Genomic DNA, 24,121 nt, shown 5'->3' on the forward strand with positions numbered 1-24,121 from the left:
TATTCTTTGTTATAGGGTTGTTGTAAGAACTCGAGGCAGTCTCTTCTCAGGAGTACTGTGGACAAAGCTTAATAGCAAAAAAGTCTTTTTCTTCTCTCTGAAAGTGATGATACAGTGCCTTTACAATCCTAGCAGCAGCGCAGTGCTCTTGGCTTGTTTTTTTAAGTGGGGCTTAACAACAATCAGACTTTGTTGTAGTTTTTTTTTTTTTTTCCCCATGAACAAGCGCTTCAAAGATCTAAAAAATGGAGAAAGAAAAAACACACAAAAAGAGCCACCACCATAAATACAACATCTCTTATCCAGACTTTTGCTGGGAATGGGTGCAAGTCTTTTCAGTGTGGGGCTCAGTTTTTGACTATGCAATTCCAAAGCTCAGCAAAAAGGATTTAAAAATACCTCTCTATTACAAACCTAAACAGGATTAGAGAAGAACACACACAGCTCAGAAAGGCACATGATTTATTCTTTGACATTTTTATCTATTCCATGCAATGTTTCCGGATGGCATTTGATTTAAAACTTCCACTTGTTGCTGCTGGCCCATGGGTACTCCCAATGACATTCCAAAGGCTTTGGTGCTAGAATTAGGTGTAGGATGCCACAATATGGGGACATGGGCTGCTGCTGAGTGCTGGTGATGGATGACATCAGTCCTGTCATCACCGAAGGCACAGGGCTGGCAGGGCCACCGAGGTCAGCAAGGAAGAAAACGCGTTGCTCCCACAACAACGCAGTAGACATGGCTGGACATGGCTCCCTCGTCACCTCCCAGCTCTGTCTGCCCCATTCTTTTGTCCACAGCTTTGCAGTGAGGCAGCTCTTGCAGTTCCTGCACAGTCCTCAGAGCAGCACCGCAGAGCAGCAGAACCATTAGAACCATCCCAATTAATCACCTGGTCTTCCAAAGAGCAGAAGTGCTGGTCTCAGTGCTGGGGGGTGATTTGGGGTACCCCTCACTGGCTAGCGTGCTGCAGCTCTGCAAGGAGGAGATGCAGCTTCTCTGTCATTGCCACCTGGAGAAGGAGCAAAAGGGGACGTGAGTGTGACTCCATGGAGTCACTGTAGGGCTGTGGGGGCAGGAGGATTGGGATAAAACCAGGATAGTGCCTGGTAAGGGGGAAAACATACCAGGTAGGGCTGGGGGTCACGGAGCTGGCGGTGCACAGGGCTGAGCAGGTTGAGGGATGCTTGTGCATGGCTCCGTACCTCCTGCAAGCTGGGCAGCTCCTCATACACCTGTGGGATGGAGACATCATACACAATGCCAACTCCCCAAGATTGGACAGCACATGGATGTGGGACAATGAGATGGTGGCTGTGGTGGCACCACCTCAGCGTTTGTAACATCAGTGACAGGGACATCTCAAACTCTGGTGACTGATTCAGCACGAGGATACCACCCTGCCTAGGCCTTCACTCAACAAAGGAAGGACACCTCATTAACAGTGAGAACACTGCCAGGCTGTCCCTATATAGGACATCTGCTCAGTGGAATGAAGGACAGTTTCTTGCATGCAGAATATCTTGGGTTTTGTGCTGCAAAACTTCCAGGGGACAGACCAAGAAAATCCACGTTCATAAGACAAAATTTCATCCCTCTGCTGGCGAACAGGATTTCCCATGGAGATATCCCATCTCCAGGGGCACTGTGCCTTGTCAGCATTGCTGAGGGAGTCCTCTCACCTCACGTGCGGCATGGACAGACCCACCACCACCACCCTGAGCACCTCTTGACCCAAGCCCATCGTGGGGAGAGAGGAGAGCTGCCTCTGACCTGTCCATCTCTCAAGTACATGCGATGGAGGAGCTCCACAGCACTCGGCCTGACCTTGGTGGCCTCTCCTCTCCTCCCCAGGATGTGGACCACCAACTCTTGCCCCACACTAGGTGAAGGCTCATTCTCCAGGGCCATGAGGTCCATGAAGGGATGACCTGTAGGGATGAAGGGTCAGGTGCCAGCAGGTGACACTAGTGACAGGATTATGGAGCAGGAAGAAGAGCAGGTCAATGATGTAGGAGTTTTCTAACTCAGTGGAGCTCACCAGCAGCATCATAGAGCCGATATATTGCCTTAATCCCTGGGATAGTCATCTTCTCTTCCTCCTCTGTGAACTTCAGGCATGGGGAGCCATTAACCTCCACCAGCTGTGGAAAAGGAAGTGATGGGGATGTACACCTTATTTTTTTCACATAAACACCATCCCCGGAGGTTTGCAAGAAAAGGGTAGATGTGGCATTTAGGGACATGGTTAGTGGACAAGGTGGTGATGGTTCAACAGCTGAACTTGATCTTAGAAGTCTTTCCCAATCTTCTATGACTATTCCAGCTCACACTGGTGCCGGAGACTGTGCAGAGTTCTGGTCTGATGCAAAATAACTGAGTAAATCATTAAAAAAACCCCACAGACTCAAACCATCCCCAAGCCAAGTGGGGCAGAGCTGCCGCTCCTACCTTGTAAACACAGCCCAGCGACGGTTGTAGGGGACATGTCACCAGGTTTGTCCCCACGCCAACCATGTCAATCTCACTCCCCTGGTGTAACAGAGAAGACAATGACCATCAACAGCTGCTTTTTTTTTTAAGCTCACGCTAAAATCAGAGCCACGGAGCAGGTCAGGGGCTGTTCTGCCCCGAAGTGCCTCCTGGTCTCCGTATGTCCATCCTGCCCACTCATTCCAGGTGGAAACTCTTTTCTGTTCCCACCCAGGAAAGGCTGAGTCACAGGAAAGTGACTGTCACATTTGTCCCTCCAATGCTCCAGCTCCAACCTCACCTCTCGGATGAAATCCTCCAGGCTCTGTTCGCTGATGTCGTTGCTCACGGCTATGGGGATGCTCCCAAACCAGGGCACCTGGAAGCTGGAAAGGAAAGAAAAGAGCAGAAGAATGAGCAGGAAGGCAGTCCCAGGTTTTGGGGCTCTGAGAGCCAGTGAGCACCCCATAGGGTAGCGAGGGCTCCCACTCTAACAGCCACAGAGGCAGGACACGCAAAGATGTGGGTACCCGGGGCGGAGAAGCAGGGGATGCTCTCCAGATGTCTGCAGGACTCACTGAGCACCGCAGGCTCGGAGCACCCTCCGGGTGTCCTTGGACTGCTGGATGAGGTCCCCGCTATCCAGGCGCACCCCGATGGCACGGTACCCTAACTGGTGTAGGGCCAGTGCTACAGCGCAGAAATTGGGCAGACCACTCCTGACAGGGGCAGGGAGAAGAATTAGTGTTCGTGTCCTGCAGCAGGTGACAATGAAAGATGGGGACACAGCAAAAAAAGGCCACCTCATGACGCAGTAAGTGTCCAGCAGCCCCTGGAAGTCCTGTGGAAAGGCGATGGCGTAGGACACGAAGGCAGCCAGCTCGCCACGGTTGGGTTTGTCACTGGGGGTCCCCAGCAGCTCACACACCCGCTGCAGCCATGACTCAGCTAGGGATGGAAGATCCATGGGCTTCCCACCTGCCAGCGGTGACAGGACCTGCTTGGGGACATCAGTGATGACAATGAATCAATCACGTTGGCTTCAGTGGGTGAAATGAGTTCTAATGGGCACCCGATACCATGCGCATCCCCTTTCCCTTCCAGCAGCTATGGGGATGTCTAAGCCATATGTGGGATGTCCCATCCCCACAGTCATATCAGGGGTGTCCCATCCTTGTCCCATCTACCAGCACTCACTCTGGGCTGCACCTCCTCCAGCGACCTGAAGGACATGATGAAGGAATGGGCGACGGTGCCACGCACTGGGATGCCATAGAGCTTCCCTGCCAGGACGTTGCTGGTGTAGTCAAAGCCTGGAAGGAGGGATGAGGGGTGACAACATGACAACAACACAGCATGGATATGTGGGGCAGCACTCACCTCCAATATAGGAATACTTGGAGGCAGAAAGTCCACCATCTGGACCCTGGGCACGACGTAGACCCAATTCCAACAGCTTCATCTCTGGGCCAGCAAGAAGGCGGAATCGAGCGGCGTTGGTGGCCACCAGGCTGGAGGGGCCAAATCACACCAAGTCGTGTTGGCAACAAATGGGACCATCAATTGCTTGGGGGACCACCACAACACAGTCACAGCCAAAATACAGGGCCAAAAATTGGTACAGCATTGGGAATGATAAAGGGGACCATGGTTTGCTTGGCAAACAACTCCACTTGGACACAGGGACAACAGCTGGTCCAGCAGAGATGAACACATTGCCCTGTAGAATTCCAAAAATGTTGTAGGGTCCCCTACCTGGCGTAGCTGACCAAGCACAGCAAGGTGGTCTCCAGCAGTTGCACCACCAGCAGCGGTCCCTTCACCTGTAGGAGTGGGACCTGCGGAGACAGCACGGTGACATCCCCACAACCACACACACCAGAGATGGGGACATGGGGACGCTTGGCCAAGTGTCGCACCCTGGAGAAGACGACGGAGCCTTCAGGCACAGATGTGACGGTCACCTCAGAGGCATCCACGGTGCTGAGGTAATCAAAGAAAGCATCCTCCGTCGTGCTGGGCAGCACCGAGCGCAAGTAGGCGATGTCTGCAGGGATGTCAGCTCGTGTCCCTGTCCCTTGGAAGGCATTACCCCTCCAAGGGATTCCCCCCAGGTCCCCAAGCTCCTCTGGGGGAACCCCACATGCCACCAAGGAGTCTCCTGGTCCCTCTGAGGGATGTCCCTTTCTTCATCAGATCCCTCTAAGGCACATTTCCACATTCCCTACATCCCTTTGAGGGCTTTGTTCTCCCTCAAAGAAGTCCTTGTGTCCCATAGATCTTCCTGAGGAATGTCCTTGTCCCTCTAAGAGACGCCCCCATGACCCATCTGAGGACTCAGATCCCTCCGATGGCACATCTCTGTCTCCCACCCCAGGCTCCCATCCATTAGGACTTCTGAGGGATATCCTCATGCCCCGTAGGTCCTCCAGAGGGATGTCCCCACGTTGTCTAGTTCCCTTTGAGTACTCAGATCCCTCTGAGTCTCTCTAAGGGATATCCCCATGTCCCCATGATCCCTGAGGACTCCAGACCTTCTGAGGGATGTCCCTGTGCCCCGTCCAAATCCCTCTGAGGAGCTCCCTGTCCCTCTAAGGGACATACCAGCGACACCACCCCAGACCCCTGTCTCTCAAGCACATCTGTGACACACCTCTGTCCACCCAGTTTGTTTGAGGGATGTCCCCGTGTCCCCTGGGTCTTACTGAAGTCTAAAGGCACGTCCCCATGTCACCGAGATCCCTTTGGGGAGTCTGGTGTCCCTCTGAGGAATATCCCTGTCCCTCGAGTCCCCCCAAAGAGCTGCCCACAGGTCTCACTGTTGAGTCCCCTGTCCCTCTGAAGGATGTCCCCACATCCCATCTGAGGCCTCAGATCCATTTGAGAGATGTCCCTGCTCCCATTGAGGAACACCCCGTCCTTCTAAGGGCCGTCCCTATGCCCCCAGATCCCTCCAAAGCACATCCTTGTCCCTCCGAGAGATCTCCCCGTGTCCTAACGACGAGTCTCCAGGGATGTCCCCTTCCCCAAACCAAGTTCCCAAAGGATGTCCCCGTGTCCCTTCCCCTCCCCCCCCACAACGACCCACCCGCAGCCGAGAAGCGAAGGGCCCCGAGGCTGCGCAGAGCCTGGCCCAGCCCCGCTCCCACAGCGAAGGCGCCACCGAAAGGTTCCCGACGGAAGAAGAGCTCGGCGGCCGCGGGGTCCCGGTGCCTCCCCGTCCGCCACAACGCGTACGCCATCGTCAGGTGGTACAGATCAGCCAGAGGAGCCATCGGCGGAGCGGGGCGGGGAAGAGAGCGGGGCAGCATGGGAGCAAGGCGGGGATGTTGGGACGTGGGGACACCTGGTGGGAGGACGGGGTATGCGGTGGCACGGAGCCTTTAGCTGGGGATAGAGGGCACTTAAGAGGCTCGGAGAGGGGATATTTGGGGGATAAGGGAGCAATTGGTGGCGTGGTGAACTGTGGGAGATGGGCATTTGGGGGTGGAGGCACTCAGTGGTTTGGGGGGGGGGACGACAGGGGACACTTGGTGTGGCTTGGGAGGGGACACGGAGGGTGCTTGGTGGCTTATGTGGGAGACAGGAGACACTTGGGGCTGGGGAAACGGACACAAGGCACCCAGTAGGGGCACGGAGGGGTACAGGGGGCATTTTGTGGCTTGCAGGGCCAGGTGGTGGCAGACAGGGGATGCAGTTGGTGGGTTGGAAGGGGACATTGGGGCATTTGGATTAGGGAAGGTACATAGATAGGAGTTGGTGACCTGGGGGGACAAGAACTTGGGAAAATAGGGACAGGGGAGCACCTGGTGGCTTAGGGGTTACAGGGACATAGCAGTGGGCACAGGGTGGCTTTGCATGACAGAGAAATGTGGGAGATTGGGCATTTGGTAGCTTGAGGAAAGGGAAATATTACTTCTGTTTTTAAGAAAGGGAGAAAGGAAGACTGGGAACTACAGGGCAGCGAGCCTCACCTCTGTGCCTGGGAAGATCATGGAGCAGATACTCCTAGAAGCTCATTAAAGCAAATACAAGATCAAGGGGTGATCTGAGAGAGCTTCACCAAAGGCAGATCTTGCCTGACCAACCTGGTGGCTTTCTATGATGGAGTGACAGCTTTGGTGGATGGGGGAAAGGGCTGTGGGTGGCATTACAGTACAGAAAGGACATGGAGCTCTTGAAGCAGGTCCACAGGAGGTCCACTAAGATGATGAGAGGGTTGGAGCACCTCTCCTATGGGGAAAAGTTGAGGGAACTGGGATTGTTTAGCTTGGAGAAGAGAAGGCTCCAGGGAGACCTCACTGTGGCCTTCCACTACTTAAGGAGGTGACACAAGGCAGTGAGGATACGGGGCATAGTAGCAGACAGGACACAAAGGGCACGGAAGGATGTAGGAGACAGTGGATGTCAACACATGGATGACTAGGGACAGCAGGATGTAAGAGATAATATCACAGGGCAGGCAAAGAGCACTGCAGTGCCAATTTTCCTAGAGGGTGGAGTTGCCACTGCTGCAGTTCCATGTGAACTCACAGTGCAGCCATGCAGTTCTTCCCACTTGCTGGGTGTTGGCAGCTGGACCTTGGGCTCTGGCACTGTGACACCCCACGAAGAGTCACCTCTTCTTTCCATAGGCCAGACTAAGCACAGGCCTGGTTCCTCACAAAGCAAAGGACCTGCAGAAGTGACCTGCTAAGGGTATCACAAGCAGCAACCTGGAAACACAGGTATCCTTTTGTCGAGGTCTTCCTTTTTATCAAGAGAACAAAACAGGGGAAATACCCTGACGTCTTACAACATATCACTCTGGAGAAGTCACACTTAACAGAGAAAACCATCATCTGATCTGCACTCCTTGATCTTTTATTAGTTACAGTATCAGAGAGGATAGTTTTGCTTCTAGATCTTGTTGAAAGCAGCAATGTCAACACTTTGCACCTGCAACACAACAAGAGCAGCAACAAGAGGTCACGGAGGTGTTTTCAGAAAGAAAGGATTCACACTGGGGGAATTCTTCACAGCATGCACTAGTTCTGCTCAAAATAGATTGAGCACTGCACAGGTCTGAGGCCAGCTTTCCAGCTGTGCTGATAGCTGCCCTCAGGGACATAACAGGACACTGGTGTTAGCTACTGCATTAATATTTGGGTAGCTCCTTCAGGTCATCCTTTTTACCCTCCCATTTCCATGGCAGTGGAGGCAGAATGGGGATGGAGCACCTCCAGCCTTAACCACCAGGGTTGAAACTCATGGATTCCCACACTGGAGCTGCCCAGATTGAGCATAAAAGCAGGAGTTACTCCAGATGGGCTGGATGAAGAGCAGAAAGACTGCAAAATGGCTCAAGAAAAATACTTACATAGTCCTCAAACTTGGTGATCTCCTCCTCCAGGATGTCTGTCCCAACTTTGTCATCCTCCACTACACACTGGATTTGGAGTTTCTTAATGCCATAACCTACTGGGACCAGCTTAGATGCTCCCCACACGAGCCCATCCATTTGGACAGACCGCACACACTCCTCCATCTTCGCCATGTCAGTCTCATCATCCCACTGCAAGGGCAGGGAGAAGGAATTAAATGTTTTCCTTGAGGTCACATAAGAATGATAAAAATCAAAGAACCGTAGGAGTTGGAGGAGACTGTCTGAGATCACCACGTGCAATCCCACTGCTAATGGATTCTTCCTCCACACCCTTCAGATATGAGGGGGATTCTTCTTACATCAACACATCTGCTTTGGAACAACACAAAGGCTGCATATCCCACCTCACTCTGAACCCTTGTTTGGAAACATGCAGGTCAAACCTTCAACTCAGATGCACAAATGAGATGATTCGCAGCCTCACTCAGGAGCTCTCCCACTTCACCTACTCACCGGCTTCACGTCCAGAAGGATGGAAGATTTGGCAATGAGACCTGGTTTCTTGGCCTTCTTCTCTGCATACTGACGCAGTCTCTCCTCCCGCACTTTGGCAGCCTCTTGATCTTCCTCTTCGTCATCGCTGCCAAAAAGGTTGATGTCATCATCATCATCTTCCTCTGCAGCAGCTGGCTCAGCTTTTTTCACAGGTGAAGCAGATGGCAGCTCTACTTTCTTGGAGGGAACACCAAATGGCTCCACTTTCTTCAGGAGGGCGATGTGCATTCAAGTTTGCAGTAAGGAAAATGGAGAGAAGAGTTCACAGTGCTACAGACAGTGAGCACAGCCCACAAGGTGTGAAGAATTAGCCAACAACCATCAACATAAGACACTGGACCACGAGGACCTTTGAATTTGCCCATCGTAGCCATACTGCAATTCACAGAGTAAAAACAGTCAAAAGCTGATCCTTTTCCCAAGGGCTCAGTGGTTCAGAATATCCAGAACATGAACAGAAGAGCAGCTGAGAACCTGGCCTTACAGAACAGCCTTGCTGCATGTTCCAATGCCATAATTTATCTAGAGACCATGCACTGCCCTGAAGATCCCTGGAGGTGAACAGCTTGTCATCTTCCACTCAAGTGGAAAACACACCATTTTCCCAGGATGCTGTGGATCTACACATTTACAAGCAAATTCCTACCAAAGGATTTACTGAAATTTATTTTCTCCGTCAACAAGAAAAGCAGCACACAGCTCCTAATTTAAGGCACTAGCAACTGAACACCTTCCTCAAGCATGAGCTTCTTTCTTTGTCTTCAGGTACAGTATTTATTTCTGCACAAACTGGTTTGGGAAAGATAAGGCAGTTGCCAAAACTGATGGAAAAGCTGTGCCAATCTCATCCTAATCTCATCTCGTCTCATCCTATATCTCCATTCTTAGCACCCAGACAAACCTTAGAAGCAACCTGGCACTTTGTGACAATAAAGCAGCACTTTGCTGGGACTCACCTGGGTTGGTGGAACAGGTGAGGGTTGATGGGAGGTAGATTTTTCCAGAGCATTTAGGCGACTTTCCAGCTTGAAGATGGCCTTCTGAAGATCTGCAACAACTGCAACAAGAGGGTGGTGTGGGGGAAGAAACTTAGCTTGTAGGCTGTGCATTAGCTCTAAAGTTAAGTCAAGCTACCCAACCAGACTGCTTGTATGATAGAACGTTTTTCTACTTACCACTGTGAAGGTTTTGATTTTCTACCTCCAAGTGAGAGATTCTGGAAAGAAGTTCATTTTGGTCACCAGGCCCAGAACTCGTGCTTGCACTCTGCAACAAGGAAAACGGAAATGAAACAAATCTGTTCACCTACTCCCAAGCTCAGTGGTTCAGTGAAACAAAGCAGAGTCAAACATTTGGGGGGGAAAAAAAAGAAATTAAGAACTAAGCTAAAAACATGGACATGAAAGCTTCAAAGAAAATATGCTAGCTCTACATAATGAAGCATGAAACATCAACGAGTTTCATCTGGCAATGATGAGCAAAGGATGAAGTCATTCCTTGCAGTCTCAGACCATGACTAAACAACACAAAACATGAAAGTTATCACACTAAATCCTTTCTATGGGGCAGCTGTATCCTCTTACAGATGAGCTGAGGCACAGAGCACAGAAATGACCTGCTAACATCACACAGCAAAGTCCCTGTGAAAGCTGCAAAGAGATCACAGCATTTCTATGCTCCCACCTTCCCCAGTCCAGCCTTCAGTTCCTCTCAGAGCAACTTAAATTTACTTGAACACACCCTGAGGGAGCAATTATGCTGATTCAGCTTCAAAAGTATTCGGTTTAAAAGCAAAAAGGACTTATCTGTAACTTTAGATCATCTCAAAAAAAAAAAAGAAAAAGAAAATACAGTCATTCATGCTTGAAGTGCTTTCTATAACTAAATACAGTAGTGAAAATTTATATTCTTCCAAGTGCACTCTGCATAAAATAATGCTGTTTTCAGTCACAGCTGACAAGCAGTCACTTAAGATGAAGAGAGAGGAATATGGGGAAATGGAAAGCAGGTCTGGGAGATGCAGCCTCGGGAGAGCAGGACTCTTTTATGGGACCATACAGAGCAGTGGGAGATGCTCTGACATTCCTGCTCAGAGACCTTTCCCCACCTACCTCAAAGGGACAGAGTCCAGAGGTCAAAACCACCACCAAATCCATCTTTGCAGGCAATAAAGGCTCAGGAATGGAAGTGCAGATCTGCAGTTCCTGAATGCTGTGCTAATAAGACCCTGTTGGGTGAGCTACAACCATGTGCCAAAGGATAAATGCTCCTCATTGAAAAGAACCGAAAGTTGGCTCATGTCTGCACTGCAGCCTCTTCCTGCATCACACAACCAGCTCCATTCATGCTGAAAGGACTTACAGTTGAGCGGCCTGACTGCTTTTTTTGACGGGCAGGAGCTTCTTTACTACGTGGAACTGTCTTCTGCTGGAAAGGGCAAAAAGTTTGGGGGATGTTTGGTTCAACAAAGAAAATGGAAAAGCATTTCACTCATGCTGGAGGAGTGCAGGAAGCAGATCCACATGCTGGCAAAGTGGTCAAACAACGAGTCAGCATCAAACCAACTCCACACCAAACAAAGCCTGCATTGAAACAGCCATCTAGGAGCTCTGCTCTTTGTGCTGCACATCTGAGTGCCTGCAGGAAGTCACACAGCAGAGTGACAGAGTAAAGAGTACAGCCTTTGTCATTTCCCCACCTGTGAGGTCACAGATGCATGCAATATTGCAGCACACACCGTGGCCTCAGCTAACTCTGCCCATGCATGGTGTAACACCCTACAGGCAGAAACACAGTGCAAAGCTACTAGCAGGTCTCCAATTACCACTGATGACCTTAGAGAGGAGAAAGGCAACACAACACCATTCCACACCCAGCAACTCAATGGTGTTGGTTTCCACACTTGCACTGCTAGCCACAGTGGGCTCACCATATCAGATGAACTATAGATCTATGCACCAAAGGCAAAAATTAAACTGCAAATGGGCTCATTATCTGACCTCTTCCTGTTTTAAATATATCATCCACGGTGCTACTTAGTTCAAGGGCCAAGGTCTACGTTAATTCAATGAGAAGACTGAAATCTGGCAGGAGTCACACCCATCCCCATCCCAAAAAAGCACTTTTACTCATGATCAGCACACATACAGGAGCTGCCACTGCAAGGAGAGCTGCAGCAGAACTTTCACCCCCCTTACAGCAGCCTGTTGATTCAGCACAGCAATGCAGCTTTTGGCAGTTTGAAGCTCTCATCACATTACTGAGACAAACACTGCAGCATTTAAGTGGGCTTACCAAGAAAGGATGGAGCTGTGGCTTGCAGTAAGACAAGAAGGCTTTGAAACCAGACTGTGTGACAACACTGAGCCAAGATCCCAATTCTGGAAGGTGGTCATGTCCTACTTAAATAAGCTATGAAAATGGAACCACAGGAATCTGTGGGCTTCCCCCTGAGTTGAGGATATCAAGGACCCTAAAACAAATTTTAAGAACCAGAGACAAGAGCAGTAATGAAGAAGAAAAGCTGGCAAAGGTTACACTTCTTCATTATCAGCTGAAAGACAAATTTACGTCTAGACTTCAACAGCTCAGAGCTCTTTCTTTGCTAACAGACACGGATGGAAAGCTGGCACTTTCATCCAAGAAGGATTTGAAGGTATCAGCCCTTTCCCTTCATGTGTAAACCAGTTGCAAAGCACAGCATGCAGCTTTTACCAACTGTGTTCCAGACTGGATAACAAGCAGGCTCTCCAATTTGTTCCCAAAGCACTCACTGCTTCATACAAAAAACAAACCTATTCCTTGCATGCAGAGGTGCATGCACCTCTCTCCAGGCCAGCCTGCCCGAGCTTGGGAAATGCAGGTTTGGCCATATACCAAACTGAAAAAAATAAATAAATCATGTTTGATAACTAGAAGATGCTTTCACCTGCGTAAGGCCAGCAGGATGAATCTTGGTTGGTTTCTGAACATGGCCTCAGAGCATTTATGCAATATCAGAGGTGTGTGCACAGCTTTGAAACAAACCCAGGAACTGCACAAATACAAGGGATTTTGTAACAGGACAAACTGGGGCCCAGCAGAAAGAACTTCAGAATCCCACACCAGCACCCATTCATGACAGCCCCATGAGAGGGTTTAGAATGTAGGAGCTCAGCCACCAGCTCTGCTGGACTTGCTGATGATGCTGGACAAGTCATTCCTTTCCGTGCCTCGTGACCCCATCTGTAAGATCTCACCACCATCAGCTGCAGCACATGTTGAAAACATGGCCTGGGAAAGCATTAGTGATGTAGCAGATGTCAGCTGGAGTGATTGCTGAAAGCAGGGATGACCATGCAAAGCAGGGTGAAAGGTATGTGCAAACAAATGTTTCTGGCATCAGAGTTTTGTGCTTTCCTTCAGGAGGTACAAAAGCAGTACCCAAACCCTTCCACAGCACTCCATCACATATTGGAGAACTGAATTTCAGGCCTTCTCTATGGGATGCCCTGTCCAGGATTAAAAAATAACCCTTCAGAAAAAAAAGCTGATGGTTGTGGCTCATTTCTCAACTGCTCAGTCCTTCTAACCCAACACGTGGAAGCAGAAGACCCAACTGTGGCTTATTGCTGTATGTCTCAGGGCCAGGATATGGCCATGTGTTGAAAACACTAAGAAATAAGCTCTGTGGGATGGTGAAAATAAGAGAAAATCTGTACAATGGGATCAAGGAGGAGACCACTGCCATATGCTTGGCTTTTCCAAGAAACTGCATACTCTGGGAGCAGATTGGGAATGCTTTCCCTAATGCACATACCTAGAACAATGCTATTCCTTCAAGCCTGCTTTTTTGCACCAACCCAGATTCCAATTTTGAGATGCTACGGCTCAATCCTGGCCTTAAATCCTCAAACTCACCAAAGTCTTCTTTGCAGGAAACAAAAAACAGTTTTTGATATTCAACACTGAACTCTTGTTGGTGTTTAAAGTACTTTATATTCTCAGCACTGTTCTGGCTTTGGTCTGGTGCTTTGCCAGTTCTCCTAGCCTTTCCTATGACAGGACTTGGCTAACCCAAGCTGGCACACTTCTCACTAAGCAGGAGGCAAAGGCCAGGACAAGGAGCTCCTCAGGCTGAGCTCAGTCTCTGACAAATCACAGACCATTCTGTGGGATGATAACACACCTGCAGGGCAGACCAGCAGCACTCCCATTTGATTTGTATTTAGGTTTCCTGGCTCCACTCACCACATCCAGGCTCTGGCTCCTGCAGGCTGCAGGTTTTGGAGGAAACTGATGTTAGATCTTGCTCGATTTGAGAAGGTCTTAAAACACTTTATTTGCAACAAGCTTTCCAGCCTTGGTGGAGATGAAATGGGGGTTCACTTCCCCACCTATTTGCCTCACTGAGCTAAAAGGCTTAGACAGGGGCTGATAATTTCTACTGAACACCCAAACAGAGTTTTATTTTCCCTGCTTCCCTGAGCTGTTAGCTGAAATACTGATGCTCAAGTCAGAAATTAGCATAAAAAAGCCTCTAAGCACTTCCTTCCTCTTTCATAAGGTGTCCCAACTTCCCAATGATTCCAATGCTGTGCTCAAAACCACCAAATCCAACCACAGCAAAGCTCACCCTTTCCCAGCAGCCTTGCTATCAATGCACCCCACTGCTCCTGCATCCAAGTTTCCCAGCGTAGCACTTGGATCACTCACACAAGCAGTTGCAGAAGTTGCTTTTGTAATGTCAGCTTCCACAGGAACAGGAAGATCATCACCATGGGAAAAGCAATTAGCCTCACTCCTTTGTATTCACCCCAAATTCACAGCTTCTTACTGCTTGTGTTAAGGAGGAACACAAAATATTCCCCTTGAAAAGCACTCAATCCCCTCTTAGATGTAGAAATAGCTCCCAAGAGGGAGTTATGAGGCCAAATCAATACAGATAAAGGATGGATATCCTCAGATGGAAGATACGCTCAAGTATGCAGAGGTCAGAAATCAGGACACTATATTCTACCTTTCCTGACTTTTTCTCTTCTCCCATAAGACCAAATCACTTTTCAACTTAAGCTACCAGCTTTTTGCTGAAAGCATTTATTACAACAGTGCTGCCTGTTACGTCCTATCAGCACAAAAACGCCTCCAGAAATGCATTATGTTTATAGGATGGTCCCGGTTGAATTCCCAAGAAGCAGCAGATGGAAGACACCATTTTTTTGCACATACCCTAAACTGAAAGCAAAACAGGAAAGAAAAGGTGGCAGCTCAGTGTACCCCGAGAGACAGATCCTGCTGGCAGCTCAGTGCTTTGCTGCCCAGCAAGGCTGTTTTAGCAGTGAATTGTTAAGCGCTGCGGGAGCAAACTCAAAAACCCATCGGGAGAAAAAGTAAAGAAATGCAGCTGAAGAATTTTTAATCCCAAATGCAGTTAAGTTTTTAAGGTCACTTAAAGGCTGGTAGCAACTGTGTTCCTGGTAAGACTGTGCTATGCTGGTGATACGCAGCGCTGCACACCTTACACATCTCCTCTGACTTAAAACTAAGAAACCACACCATCTATGAAGTGTTCACAGCAGAGTTCTGCACCACAGCTAAAAATGGTTGCAGGTAGCCAGCTGGTGAGAGCTCGGGTACTCACTCCGGCCAGCGATTTCTGGATATTCTCCCTGGCTCTGGCAATGTCGCGGAGGATCGTGCTGGCTCCGTTCTCCTGCAAACAGTGCAGAAAGAACCAAGATTTTCTTTTAAAAAGAAAACAGGAAACATGGGAAATTGCTCAGGGAGGTTTAAGAACAAAAAAAAAAAAGGTAGATATAGGGGAGGGTTTCTTCTAATGATTCAGAACGTATTACTGAATTAGCTGCAAGGATTGGTTCTTAATCGAGCAGCACACATCAGACACTGGTCACAACAGACCATGTGTTCAGAGATCACCCAGTTAAGGGCTTTTCAATTTCTGTTCTTACCCTGCACAGTTTGCAGGCAGAGGGCTGAGTCACCTCTCTGCTCCTTAGAGACCTACCATTAGGCAGCCCTTTTTTTTTTTTATTTGTCTTTAATATTACCTGTCACTTCTTGCCTGAATGCAATGGCAACTGCAACTAAAGCCTTTTATCCAGCAAGCTAAATCCCAGGGTACAGCCACGCACAGGAGCTTTTTCCCTTTATTTTCCTGCTGATTTGATGGGGAAGATTCCCCTCTTATGAAGGGAATGGATCATTTTCATGATCCACTGACTCCTCATCTCTTCCAGACTGTAACCCCACGAGCAAGATCTGTGATATGAAACTGCCCACAAGCCTCTGCTATACAGCTCAGACATGCACCAGCCTGAATGCAGGTGTGTAACCACTTGGAGGCTGCAGACAGGTTTAAACGACCACTGATCTTTATCCTCAGCATAGAAGTGGATGCAAAAACACTACGACATCTCCATCAGAGCCTTCCCATCATCTCTTGGAGTCAAAATCTCCTTATGTAGCACAAAATAAACTGTTCTCTTCCCCCTTCCCAGCCCACCCAAAGATCTCTTTAACATTTGCTTCAGATGGTTACCTACAGCTTCTAATTTTTTATGCCAGTATCCCCAGTGCTGTGCCACCACTATCCTAGCATAGGCAGCAGGAACAGACAGAGCATGCCTAGAAGTTACTACTGAAGCAAGAAGCCCCTAGAACTCCTGCAGGACAGCCACGTGAATCACTAAGCAGCTTTCCACATCACCAACTAAGTGCATAAGCAGTTATCAGCTTTTTTTTTTTTTTTTACATTGCAAGAAGAGGTTATAGTAGCTCTGTGCTTTAAAAGGCAATAATTTGGGACTGAGAACCGTGTGAATTATTTTCCTTCAGGTGTGTGCTGCAGCAGCACCGTGCTCCCATTCCACCTGCTCTCCCCATTTCAGTGCTGTGATGCAGTTTTCCTGCATCACAGGATGCAGTATTGCAGGGGGTACAAAGAAAGGAATGTAACCCCTGATTAATTTGGACATGGCACCTTCACAGAATCATAAAGGTTGGCAAAGACCTGTGAGATCGTTTAATCCAACCTTTCTTTAAGTGTCAAGCATCATATATATCCAATATAAGCCTTGCCAAGACAAGCTTCGTAGCTCCAAAACCACACCAAAACAGCACCTTCACAAGGGCACCTCATCTCCCAGCACGCTGCCTGTGCTGGAGAAGTTCTGGTGCACAAACAACAGACAAAGACAAGGTGGGGTGGGCTTAGCGAGCCTCTCACACTTGGAAAAAATAAATAAGCAACATTCAGAGTGGAAACAATGCAGAACACATCCAGGTGGACACAGTGTCCTTCTGCATTAAGGCTCCAGCACATCTGAGAGCACATTACCTGCTGGTGTGAAGAGCTGCCGGCCGGCCCGTTCACCTGCTGCTCGTAGTACCTTCTCTCAGCATCATCATACTTAAACTTCTCAAACCAGATCTTCTCATCCAGAAGGAAGTCAACTGCCATTGTTCTGCAGAGGGAGGAGAGGGGAAAAAAAAAAGTGAGTTTCTAGGAGTGTTTCAGGTGAGAATCTTGCAGTGGGGTTGCGAGAGCAGCGCTGTCTACCCCATAGGGCTGTGAATGCAGCTTTCTGCTGAGCAGATCCCCCTCTGGTGGGAAGCTTTAAGTAAACAGGATCCTATTAGGAAAGCAGGGTAGGCTAATCAGCCACCCAAGGGCACTGGGAGGGCACAATAAATCAGCTGATCTGTACCACCTTCCAGCAAAGAGCCTCCCCAAGGAGGATTTTCTAGATCATGTTCAACACACAACGAAATCCACCACTAAGAAAGATGCCTTGTGCATGAGACAGATAGGGAATAATGCTCTTAATGCTGAAAGCAAAGACAGGAGAACCAAGCCACAACTCTGTCAAGCAACTCCTGATCTTACAGGTCAGAAATTTCAACGAATTTCAGTTTAACAGAGCTCTGAACTGTTGGTTGTCTTAGTATATGCTTCCATCCAGCCACTTCACTGCATGCAGAAACCCACCTGCTGCAAAGACAAAGCATCACAACAAGAAAAATGACACCACAACCAGGTAGTACCACTCAATTCTCAGAAAGCAACTCATCCCCTAACCCAATGCATGCCCCAACCCAACACACCCCTTTCTCATCAGCTCTCCAACAAACATTTCCAATGAAGCCAACAGCGTTCTGGAAAACATTCATCCTCCTCACCCACCCATTCCAAAGACACCAGGATGGGTTAACCTGCACTGAAATCATTCCCAGTACTCAAATGCTGCCAGCCCCTTGCTCAAGATGTGAACTAACAAGTTCTGGCCAACTAAAATTGTCCCATACAGAACAGATGCGCTCTGAAGCATGTCTATCAACACCAATCCACATCACCTGATGTAATCTTGATCTTACAGTTTTTCCAACAAATACTAGCTCTGGAATCTCCTTTTTTCCCCCTAAATGTATCAGTCTCTACCTTAGCACTGCAAAATGACATTAAAGCAGCAACCTCCAGCCAAGCCCTGTGTCATTACAGCAAACTTTGAGGTTCAGGCAGTCACATAGAAAAGCACAGATTTAACAGAGAGTGCACAGCATCGTGCTGCATCTTATCCAAGACTTAAAAATGGAAGCTTTTATAAATCAGTTCAAGGCCAGAAATGCTCATCTACAATTTACAACAACAGAGTTCATCTATAGTGAGAAGCTCTTCCTGACCAACCACACCTGGGCACCACATAGCTGGAATCCAGCTAGCTTGCAGACCAAATGGTTTAATAAATCACTAAGGCAACTTCTTCCCCTCTCTGAAGGAGTTTCTCTACTCCCCACCCCACGAACAACCCAAGAGCAGCCTCTCCCTACAGCACAACACACGCTCAGTCCCACGGACACCAAAGGATGCTCATCTTCAACACACGCACAAACACCTCCAAGCTCAATCCTGACTCAACTTTGCACGTTGTGTTACCCCCACAATAAACTTCTCCTACTTCTTTTCTGGTGCAGGTATACTCGGAGCCTCAGCATCTGGCTGGGATTTCACCACTGTGGGTTGTGGCATCTCTTTTGCTCTCGACATTTTCAGAGCTTCAGCCGCGTAGTAGCGCGACTCAGCGCTGTCGTACGTCATCTTCTTGAGCCACACACGCTCACTGTCCTCATGCAGGAAAAAGGAGGTGGGTGGAGGCTGCTGAGAGCTGCTGCTGAGCTCCACCTGTTCAGCACCTTCTTGCTTCCCAACCTCCTGGTGGTTCTCCGAGGCTTGGGGGGAGCCCGGTGGGTGATTATCAAACATGTTCTCATAGAAGCTTTTCTCAGCGCCGTCGTAGAGAGGTTTCTCCAACCACACCTCTGACATGAGAGCTTGCAAGCTGGAAGCCTGAGGTTTACCGTTGACTGTGGGCTCTGCAGAGCGAGGCGAGCTGCTAACGAGGGGAGCAGAATTAACAACATCAGGAACTAAGTTGGGTGTAGCAGGCGTAGGCAGCGCTGTCACATAGCCTTCATCCGGCGTTCCCAGCCCTACTTTCCCACCATCTGAGCACACAGAGGGGATGGCGAGGATGTTTGGAGGAACAAAGAACTGCGACCTTTCAAGGAACGCCTTCTCAGCCTTATCAAAGTCAAACTTGTTGACCCAGATGCCCTGAACGACGTGGTGACACGCACTCAGGTTGCCGTGGGAGCAGGATAGGGCTGCTGGAAGCATCCATGGCTTGGGAGCATCTTGGACAGCTTCTGATTCAGGCAGCTCAGTCTCTGCTGCCTCCTGGTATTGACAATCCACTAATCTTTGCCTATACAAGCTCTCAGCATGATCATACAAAGGCTTGTCAAACCACACACTGTCAGCTAATAAGCCACTCAAAACAGAGTCTACCTGGGAGACCATATTTTTGGGTTTGGGTGAACGTTTCCTCTTCCTTTGTTTCTTGCCATTTTTGCCTTTCTTCAGGTCTCCCTTGAGTTCACCTTCAGTGGAATCATCATTGCAGACCCCATTGACAGCCTCCAGCTCCAGGCACTCCTCTGGGACCACGGTGGCCAACATTGCTTCTCTTTCATAATGCAGTCTCTCCGCTTCATCGTATTTGTGCTTGTCTACCCACACCTTTTCTATGGGGCAGAGAGGCTTCCTGGTCCTCATCTTCCAAAGAGTGGCAGCATTAAAAGATAAGCACAACAATGTAGTTGCAGCAAGACTCAATCAAGCGAGGGCATGCATTAGATTTTAGTACTTTAAGTTCTACAAGTGCCAAAAGCCATTATTATTCACCTTAAAGAGCCTCAGCATTTAGTTAAATTCCTTTTAATTACAAATTGTAGCTCAAGGAGATCAAACTGCCTTCATTTTTTTTCATGATAGTAGGTTAGCCCTTAATTACCCATTAGGTATGACCAAGCAGGCACTGATTTGGAAAGATATGCTTAAAAAAAAAAAGAGATGCTCTAATTCTCGAGTATCCTTAGAGGTTATTGCTTACACTCATTTGTGTTCTGCTTCTGAAAAGCCAAGAGAGGGAGCTGATAGCACAATTTTGGTTCAGAATCCCCAGGTGCCAGCAATGAAAAGCAACCAAGAGCTGGAGATCGTGAACTAAGCTTACCCCAAAAAAATCTACTCAAGCAAAGCTGTTTTCTTCCCCAACATAATTTACTAGGGGAAAAAAAATAAGCAGTTTTAAAACAGCAAAGCACTGCAGTTTTCTACTTAAATCTCCCTTAAAAGAATCTTCACATGAGCTCCAATTAGCCAGGACTTGCAGCTAAAGCCTGAAGGCAAAACATTTGGGTTTTTCCTGTTGTTTAGATCAATAAGGATTCCTAAGCAGAACATCAGGCTTCTTGCATTTGTCTGTCATGCTGTTTGGCTACAGATCCACATTCATTCAAGTCATCCCAAGGGGAAAAAAAAACAAAAACCACAAACAAGTGAATAAAGCCTTCAAGATCCTTTATTGGGAACACCTCAATAACCCAAAGCAGGTGTTATCACAGTCTAAAGCCATAAATTCCCGGTAGAAATCTGAAAGCTGTGCAATAATCTGTCTAAAAATCCACCAGAAAAGCTACAGACCAGTGTCTTCATGCCCCATTTCCCACAAGTGCCAAACCACAGGGCAGCTGCAGAGTACTTACTGTTTTAGTTCCTGCGACAGCAATAAGGAAAAATATAAAGTTTAGAGACGTGGCCAAGTTTCACAGATTCAGCAAGGACACAACCAAAAGCCAATTAACTTCCCCCCCTTCAAATGCACAGCATAGATTATTAAACTTACGGCTGCTTAACTCTCCGGAGCCATGCATCCTTAGCTGATGAGTGGCAGGATACCCACTCAGTTATCTTTAATATTAAATAATAAAGGACAAAAACCACATTCCCAGTGAAGTTGACAAATAAGAATGGGGAAAACATCATTTCTGCTCTGCATTCACCAGTTCTTCCAGTGAACAGGCAAATACAAAGGCTTAAACTACACAACAGTGGCTTTAACTACACAAACCACCACATCTGCTGGTGCAGATCTCTGCTTCAGACCATTAATTCCAGATCAGAGCACCTCCAGCTTTCCCACCACACATTATTCTTCAGTTCTGCACAACCCATCAGGTGTTCTACAAAGCGCAAAGCTAACGATATTCTTAATACTTATCAGTGCCAAACAATCAAATGCTCTCAAGTAACTCAGCTCAATGCTTAGCTGTCCCATAAGCTTACAAAAAATAATCTATAAGACATCCTCTGATTTTTATCTGCTGCTTCAGAGACTTGGTTCTGGTATTTGTCATCACAATTCCTCAGTGTTTTAAGCCAGAACAAATCCATGCAGTGCTTCCATTGCTGCAGGTCAGTGCCTAAAGTTACTGTTGTTCTGTAAATCCAACGTAAGCTTTGGACTTAAGCTATTTGGCTGCATTATCCCCTGAAATCTAGCTACTTTTTAAGAAGCCCATAAAACCAAAGCACACCATACAGTATCCTAGGGTTGCTGCCAAAAGAAAGTTAATTCCATTCTGTTTAGTGGTTGACAGAATCCATTCCTTCTCCTCCATCCAGGAAAACACTACATTTCTCTTAACTTGAGAGCCTGTAAAATAAATATATCAATCTCCTTCCCCAGAGTCAGGTTATAAAGATGTTAACAGCAGCTTCCCAGATGCAACTTGCATTAGATCTCGCACAATTTCCTGCACTGGAGCTGAAATCTTATTTAAATCTCAGCTACTTTGCCAGGCTGAACACAGCTCTCCCAGAAATTAAGCCACACTGAGCTATTAAAGTGTTTCTCACAGTCTTGAAAAGTCTCTTTAAATGAGCACAAGCAACAAATCTCACCCAACTCTGATTTCTGGAGGGGAGCGACAGCTGCTTTCTGCAAGTCATAAGCAAGAGAGTAAGATTACAAATGGTTCAGTTCCCTGGCAAACAGAGATGGCATTAAAAATGAGCGTCAGGTGGCAGCAGGAGGACAGGGACACAGAGCAGCTTGCTGTAAGACACCTCTGTGCTCCCCAGGGACAAAGAGCTGTAGGAGAAACCCCTACACAGGAACACAATGATTTCTGCAGGCCCAAGGAAAAGAAACTGTCTAGTATTGATGTTTTGTTGGTTTAATTCCCTGAATCGACTCTGTCCTGAATCAGAAGAGCAGCACAAAGCAGCAGGAGAGGAACCACATCCATCAGGTCACTGTACTACATCAAGCAGCTCCACACCAACCTTTATCCAGGGAAAAAAAACAGTTGCACCCAACCTCTACCACCTAAAACTCTTTGCTCTCAGCAACAACACTGCTGACTACCAATGAAAACACAACAGAGCATGGGAAATCAGCAGCAGGGAGTGACAGAAGTGGTCACCTTCACTCAGAACAGCAAATTGAAAGCAAGCAGAATAGGAAAAAAGGCGTACCTGCAAGGTCAGAGAGAAAGAGGGCACACCTGAAAAAGGAGAAAAAAGGATTACAGCCATACAGCCAAGCAAAGGCACTTTCTCCTCCATACAAGACATCATCAGAATTGATTTAAAACCATCAGTGATTTAGATGCGAAAGAACCAATTTCCACGGATTTTAGTGGGGCAGGAGTGACACACAGCAGCAGCCTCAGCAGCTCGAGTTATCTCTGCAATGCTCTGCAAGCCCCAAGAGAGGATGTCAGCAGCTTCAGCCCTGTCTTGCTGCCAAAAACAGAGCTCTGGAACGGGTACCTCCTGAGTCAGCTATCACAGAAAGAAAAGGAAAAGCAGCAATACAGGCATTAAAAATATTAGAGGGGTTGGGAAAAGCAGCATGGGGAGAGGACAAAGCGCGATGAGCTGATGCCAGGTGCTGGAAAGGGTGAAAGGACACACAGGCAGAGCCCAAACACAGCACAGCTGAATGCAGAGCACGACCCGTGCCAAGTTCTGCCCATTAATGGAGAGAGGATGATGTAGGAATTCAATGCTGCACGTCTCCCAGCTCCAAACCAAGCATGGGTGAGGGGAAAGCCCTGCATGGAGCTGGGAGATAAGCCACAGGTAACAGGGTGCTCTCACACCCATCCGCCTACAACCTGAGACCCCACAGACTTCCATTCCTTAAACCTGAGATAAGAGACAACGACAACAGGCAACAGAGGTCTCCCCACATCCTCTTGGGAAAGGAGATGGGGTCTTAGAGATAACCAAGGACATCACAAATGACATAAAGCCTCCCCACATCCTCTTTTTTCGGGGTGGGAATGGAGGAATATAAGTGATCTAAAACCCCCCAACTCCCTTTTTGGGAGGATGGGAGGGGATAAATGACCTAACCCCCCCCTCCTACCCTCTTTTTTGGGGGAATATGGGAGTATAAGTGACCTAAACTCCACTCTTACCCTCCTTTCTGAGGGGACAGCGGGTATAAGTGATCTAAACCCCCCTCCTACCCTCCTTTTTGAGGATATATAGGGGTATAAATGACCTAAAGCCCCCTCCCATCCCCCTTTTTTGGGGATACAGTGGTATAAATGAACAAAAGCTCCCTCCTATCCTCCTTTTTGAGGGGATATGAGGGTATAAATGACAAAAGTCCCTTCCTATCCTCTTTTATGGGGGTGTATGGGGGTACAAGGGTCTTCCCCACCCCCAATCCCTCTTTCCCCCCGAAGTCCCAATGAGATGGGAGCCCGAAATCCCCTTTCCTTAAGCCTGGGACAAGGAGAGGGGCCTTAAAACATAACACACCCTCACGTTTAGCGAACATAAGGCTGTGAATAACCTAAAGGTACTCCTCCATAAAAAGAAAAGCGGCCTCACAGATTTTAGGAGGGCACACGCATTACTCCTTATGCCTTCCAGCCCCTAAAGAACAAGCGGGGAGACCTTCCCAGCCCCTAACCCCACACTCCTCATCCGTCTGAAGGGACGAGGGACGAAGGGACCACAGGGAGAGCCCTCAAAGATGAGGAAGAAGCCGAACGGCAATCACTCACCGGCAGCACCCAGGCCCCACACCACCCAGCTCGGCCTCCGCGGGGCGAAAGGAGAGCAACGCTTCGCGCGCGGGGCATTGTGGGAGCGGAGCGGACCACTTGAGGCGGCAGCGCGGGGGGGATAAAAAAAAATAACGCGTACTTTTCGACGTTGAAAGGAGGTGAGAGAGAATCACACCTTCTTCGATAGATTTAAGAATCCGCGTAAAGAGCGTGGTGTGGGAAAAGAGAGAGGGAAGAGGTGGAAAAAGGAAGGGTGAAAAAGGAGATTTTCCCCCCCTAGCGCGTATAGTGGTACATTC

General features: G+C 48.3%; 2 protein-coding genes across 12 annotated transcripts; both read right to left on the reverse strand.

The window, feature by feature from the left end:
- Positions 1-445: 445 nt before the first annotated feature.
- NAPRT (nicotinate phosphoribosyltransferase) lies at positions 446-5,935 on the reverse strand. Its single transcript, XM_031552924.1, has 13 exons — positions 5,565-5,935; positions 4,396-4,523; positions 4,232-4,314; positions 3,857-3,987; positions 3,674-3,789; positions 3,280-3,473; positions 3,055-3,195; positions 2,778-2,862; positions 2,456-2,536; positions 2,046-2,148; positions 1,778-1,935; positions 1,132-1,239; positions 446-1,016 (listed from the first exon to the last, which is right to left on the reverse strand). Exons 1-13 carry the CDS (start codon positions 5,785-5,787, stop codon positions 957-959), a joined length of 1,611 nt encoding a protein of 536 aa, XP_031408784.1. The 5' UTR covers positions 5,788-5,935; the 3' UTR covers positions 446-956.
- A 1,381-nt stretch (positions 5,936-7,316) lies between these two features.
- EEF1D (eukaryotic translation elongation factor 1 delta) lies at positions 7,317-23,925 on the reverse strand. 11 transcript variants are annotated; one of them, XM_010709333.3, is made up of 10 exons: positions 23,820-23,881; positions 22,273-22,301; positions 16,732-16,858; positions 15,016-15,087; positions 10,758-10,820; positions 9,572-9,662; positions 9,353-9,453; positions 8,355-8,603; positions 7,836-8,030; positions 7,317-7,414 (listed from the first exon to the last, which is right to left on the reverse strand). In XM_010709333.3, the coding sequence occupies exons 3-10, from the start codon at positions 16,852-16,854 to the stop codon at positions 7,376-7,378; spliced, it is 933 nt and encodes a 310-aa protein (XP_010707635.1). In that variant the 5' UTR covers positions 16,855-16,858; positions 22,273-22,301; positions 23,820-23,881; the 3' UTR covers positions 7,317-7,375. The 11 variants fall into 11 exon arrangements, with proteins under 11 accessions (XP_010707635.1, XP_010707634.1, XP_031408780.1 ...); XM_010709332.3 differs by having other exon boundaries at positions 10,758-10,823; XM_031552920.1 differs by lacking the exons at positions 22,273-22,301; positions 23,820-23,881 and adding exons at positions 18,350-19,506; positions 20,499-20,509.
- Between the last annotated feature and the right edge of the window lie 196 nt (positions 23,926-24,121).

Source organism: Meleagris gallopavo, chromosome 3 (genome assembly GCF_000146605.3).
Source record: "Meleagris gallopavo isolate NT-WF06-2002-E0010 breed Aviagen turkey brand Nicholas breeding stock chromosome 3, Turkey_5.1, whole genome shotgun sequence".
Lineage (NCBI taxonomy): Eukaryota > Metazoa > Chordata > Aves > Galliformes > Phasianidae > Meleagris > Meleagris gallopavo.

What these genes read in the sequence shown, in the direction of transcription:
- EEF1D (XM_031552919.1), bottom strand. Translation starts at nt 19,506, where the DNA reads ATGAGGACCAGGAAGCCTCTCTGCCCCATAGAAAAGGTGTGGGTAGAC. An exon ending in GCAGCTCTTCACACCAGCAG is followed by an intron (nt 15,088 to 16,731) that starts GTAATGTGCTCT and finishes CACTGTTTGCAG; the next exon opens with GAGAACGGAGCCAGCACGAT. An exon ending in AGCAGTCAGGCCGCTCAACT is followed by an intron (nt 9,663 to 10,757) that starts GTAAGTCCTTTC and finishes TCCTTGTTGCAG; the next exon opens with AGTGCAAGCACGAGTTCTGG.
- NAPRT (XM_031552924.1), bottom strand. Translation starts at nt 5,787, where the DNA reads ATGCTGCCCCGCTCTCTTCCCCGCCCCGCTCCGCCGATGGCTCCTCTG. An exon ending in GCTCCGTCGTCTTCTCCAGG is followed by an intron (nt 4,315 to 4,395) that starts GTGCGACACTTG and finishes CTGTCTCCGCAG; the next exon opens with GTCCCACTCCTACAGGTGAA. An exon ending in TGGAGGATTTCATCCGAGAG is followed by an intron (nt 2,537 to 2,777) that starts GTGAGGTTGGAG and finishes CTGTTACACCAG; the next exon opens with GGGAGTGAGATTGACATGGT.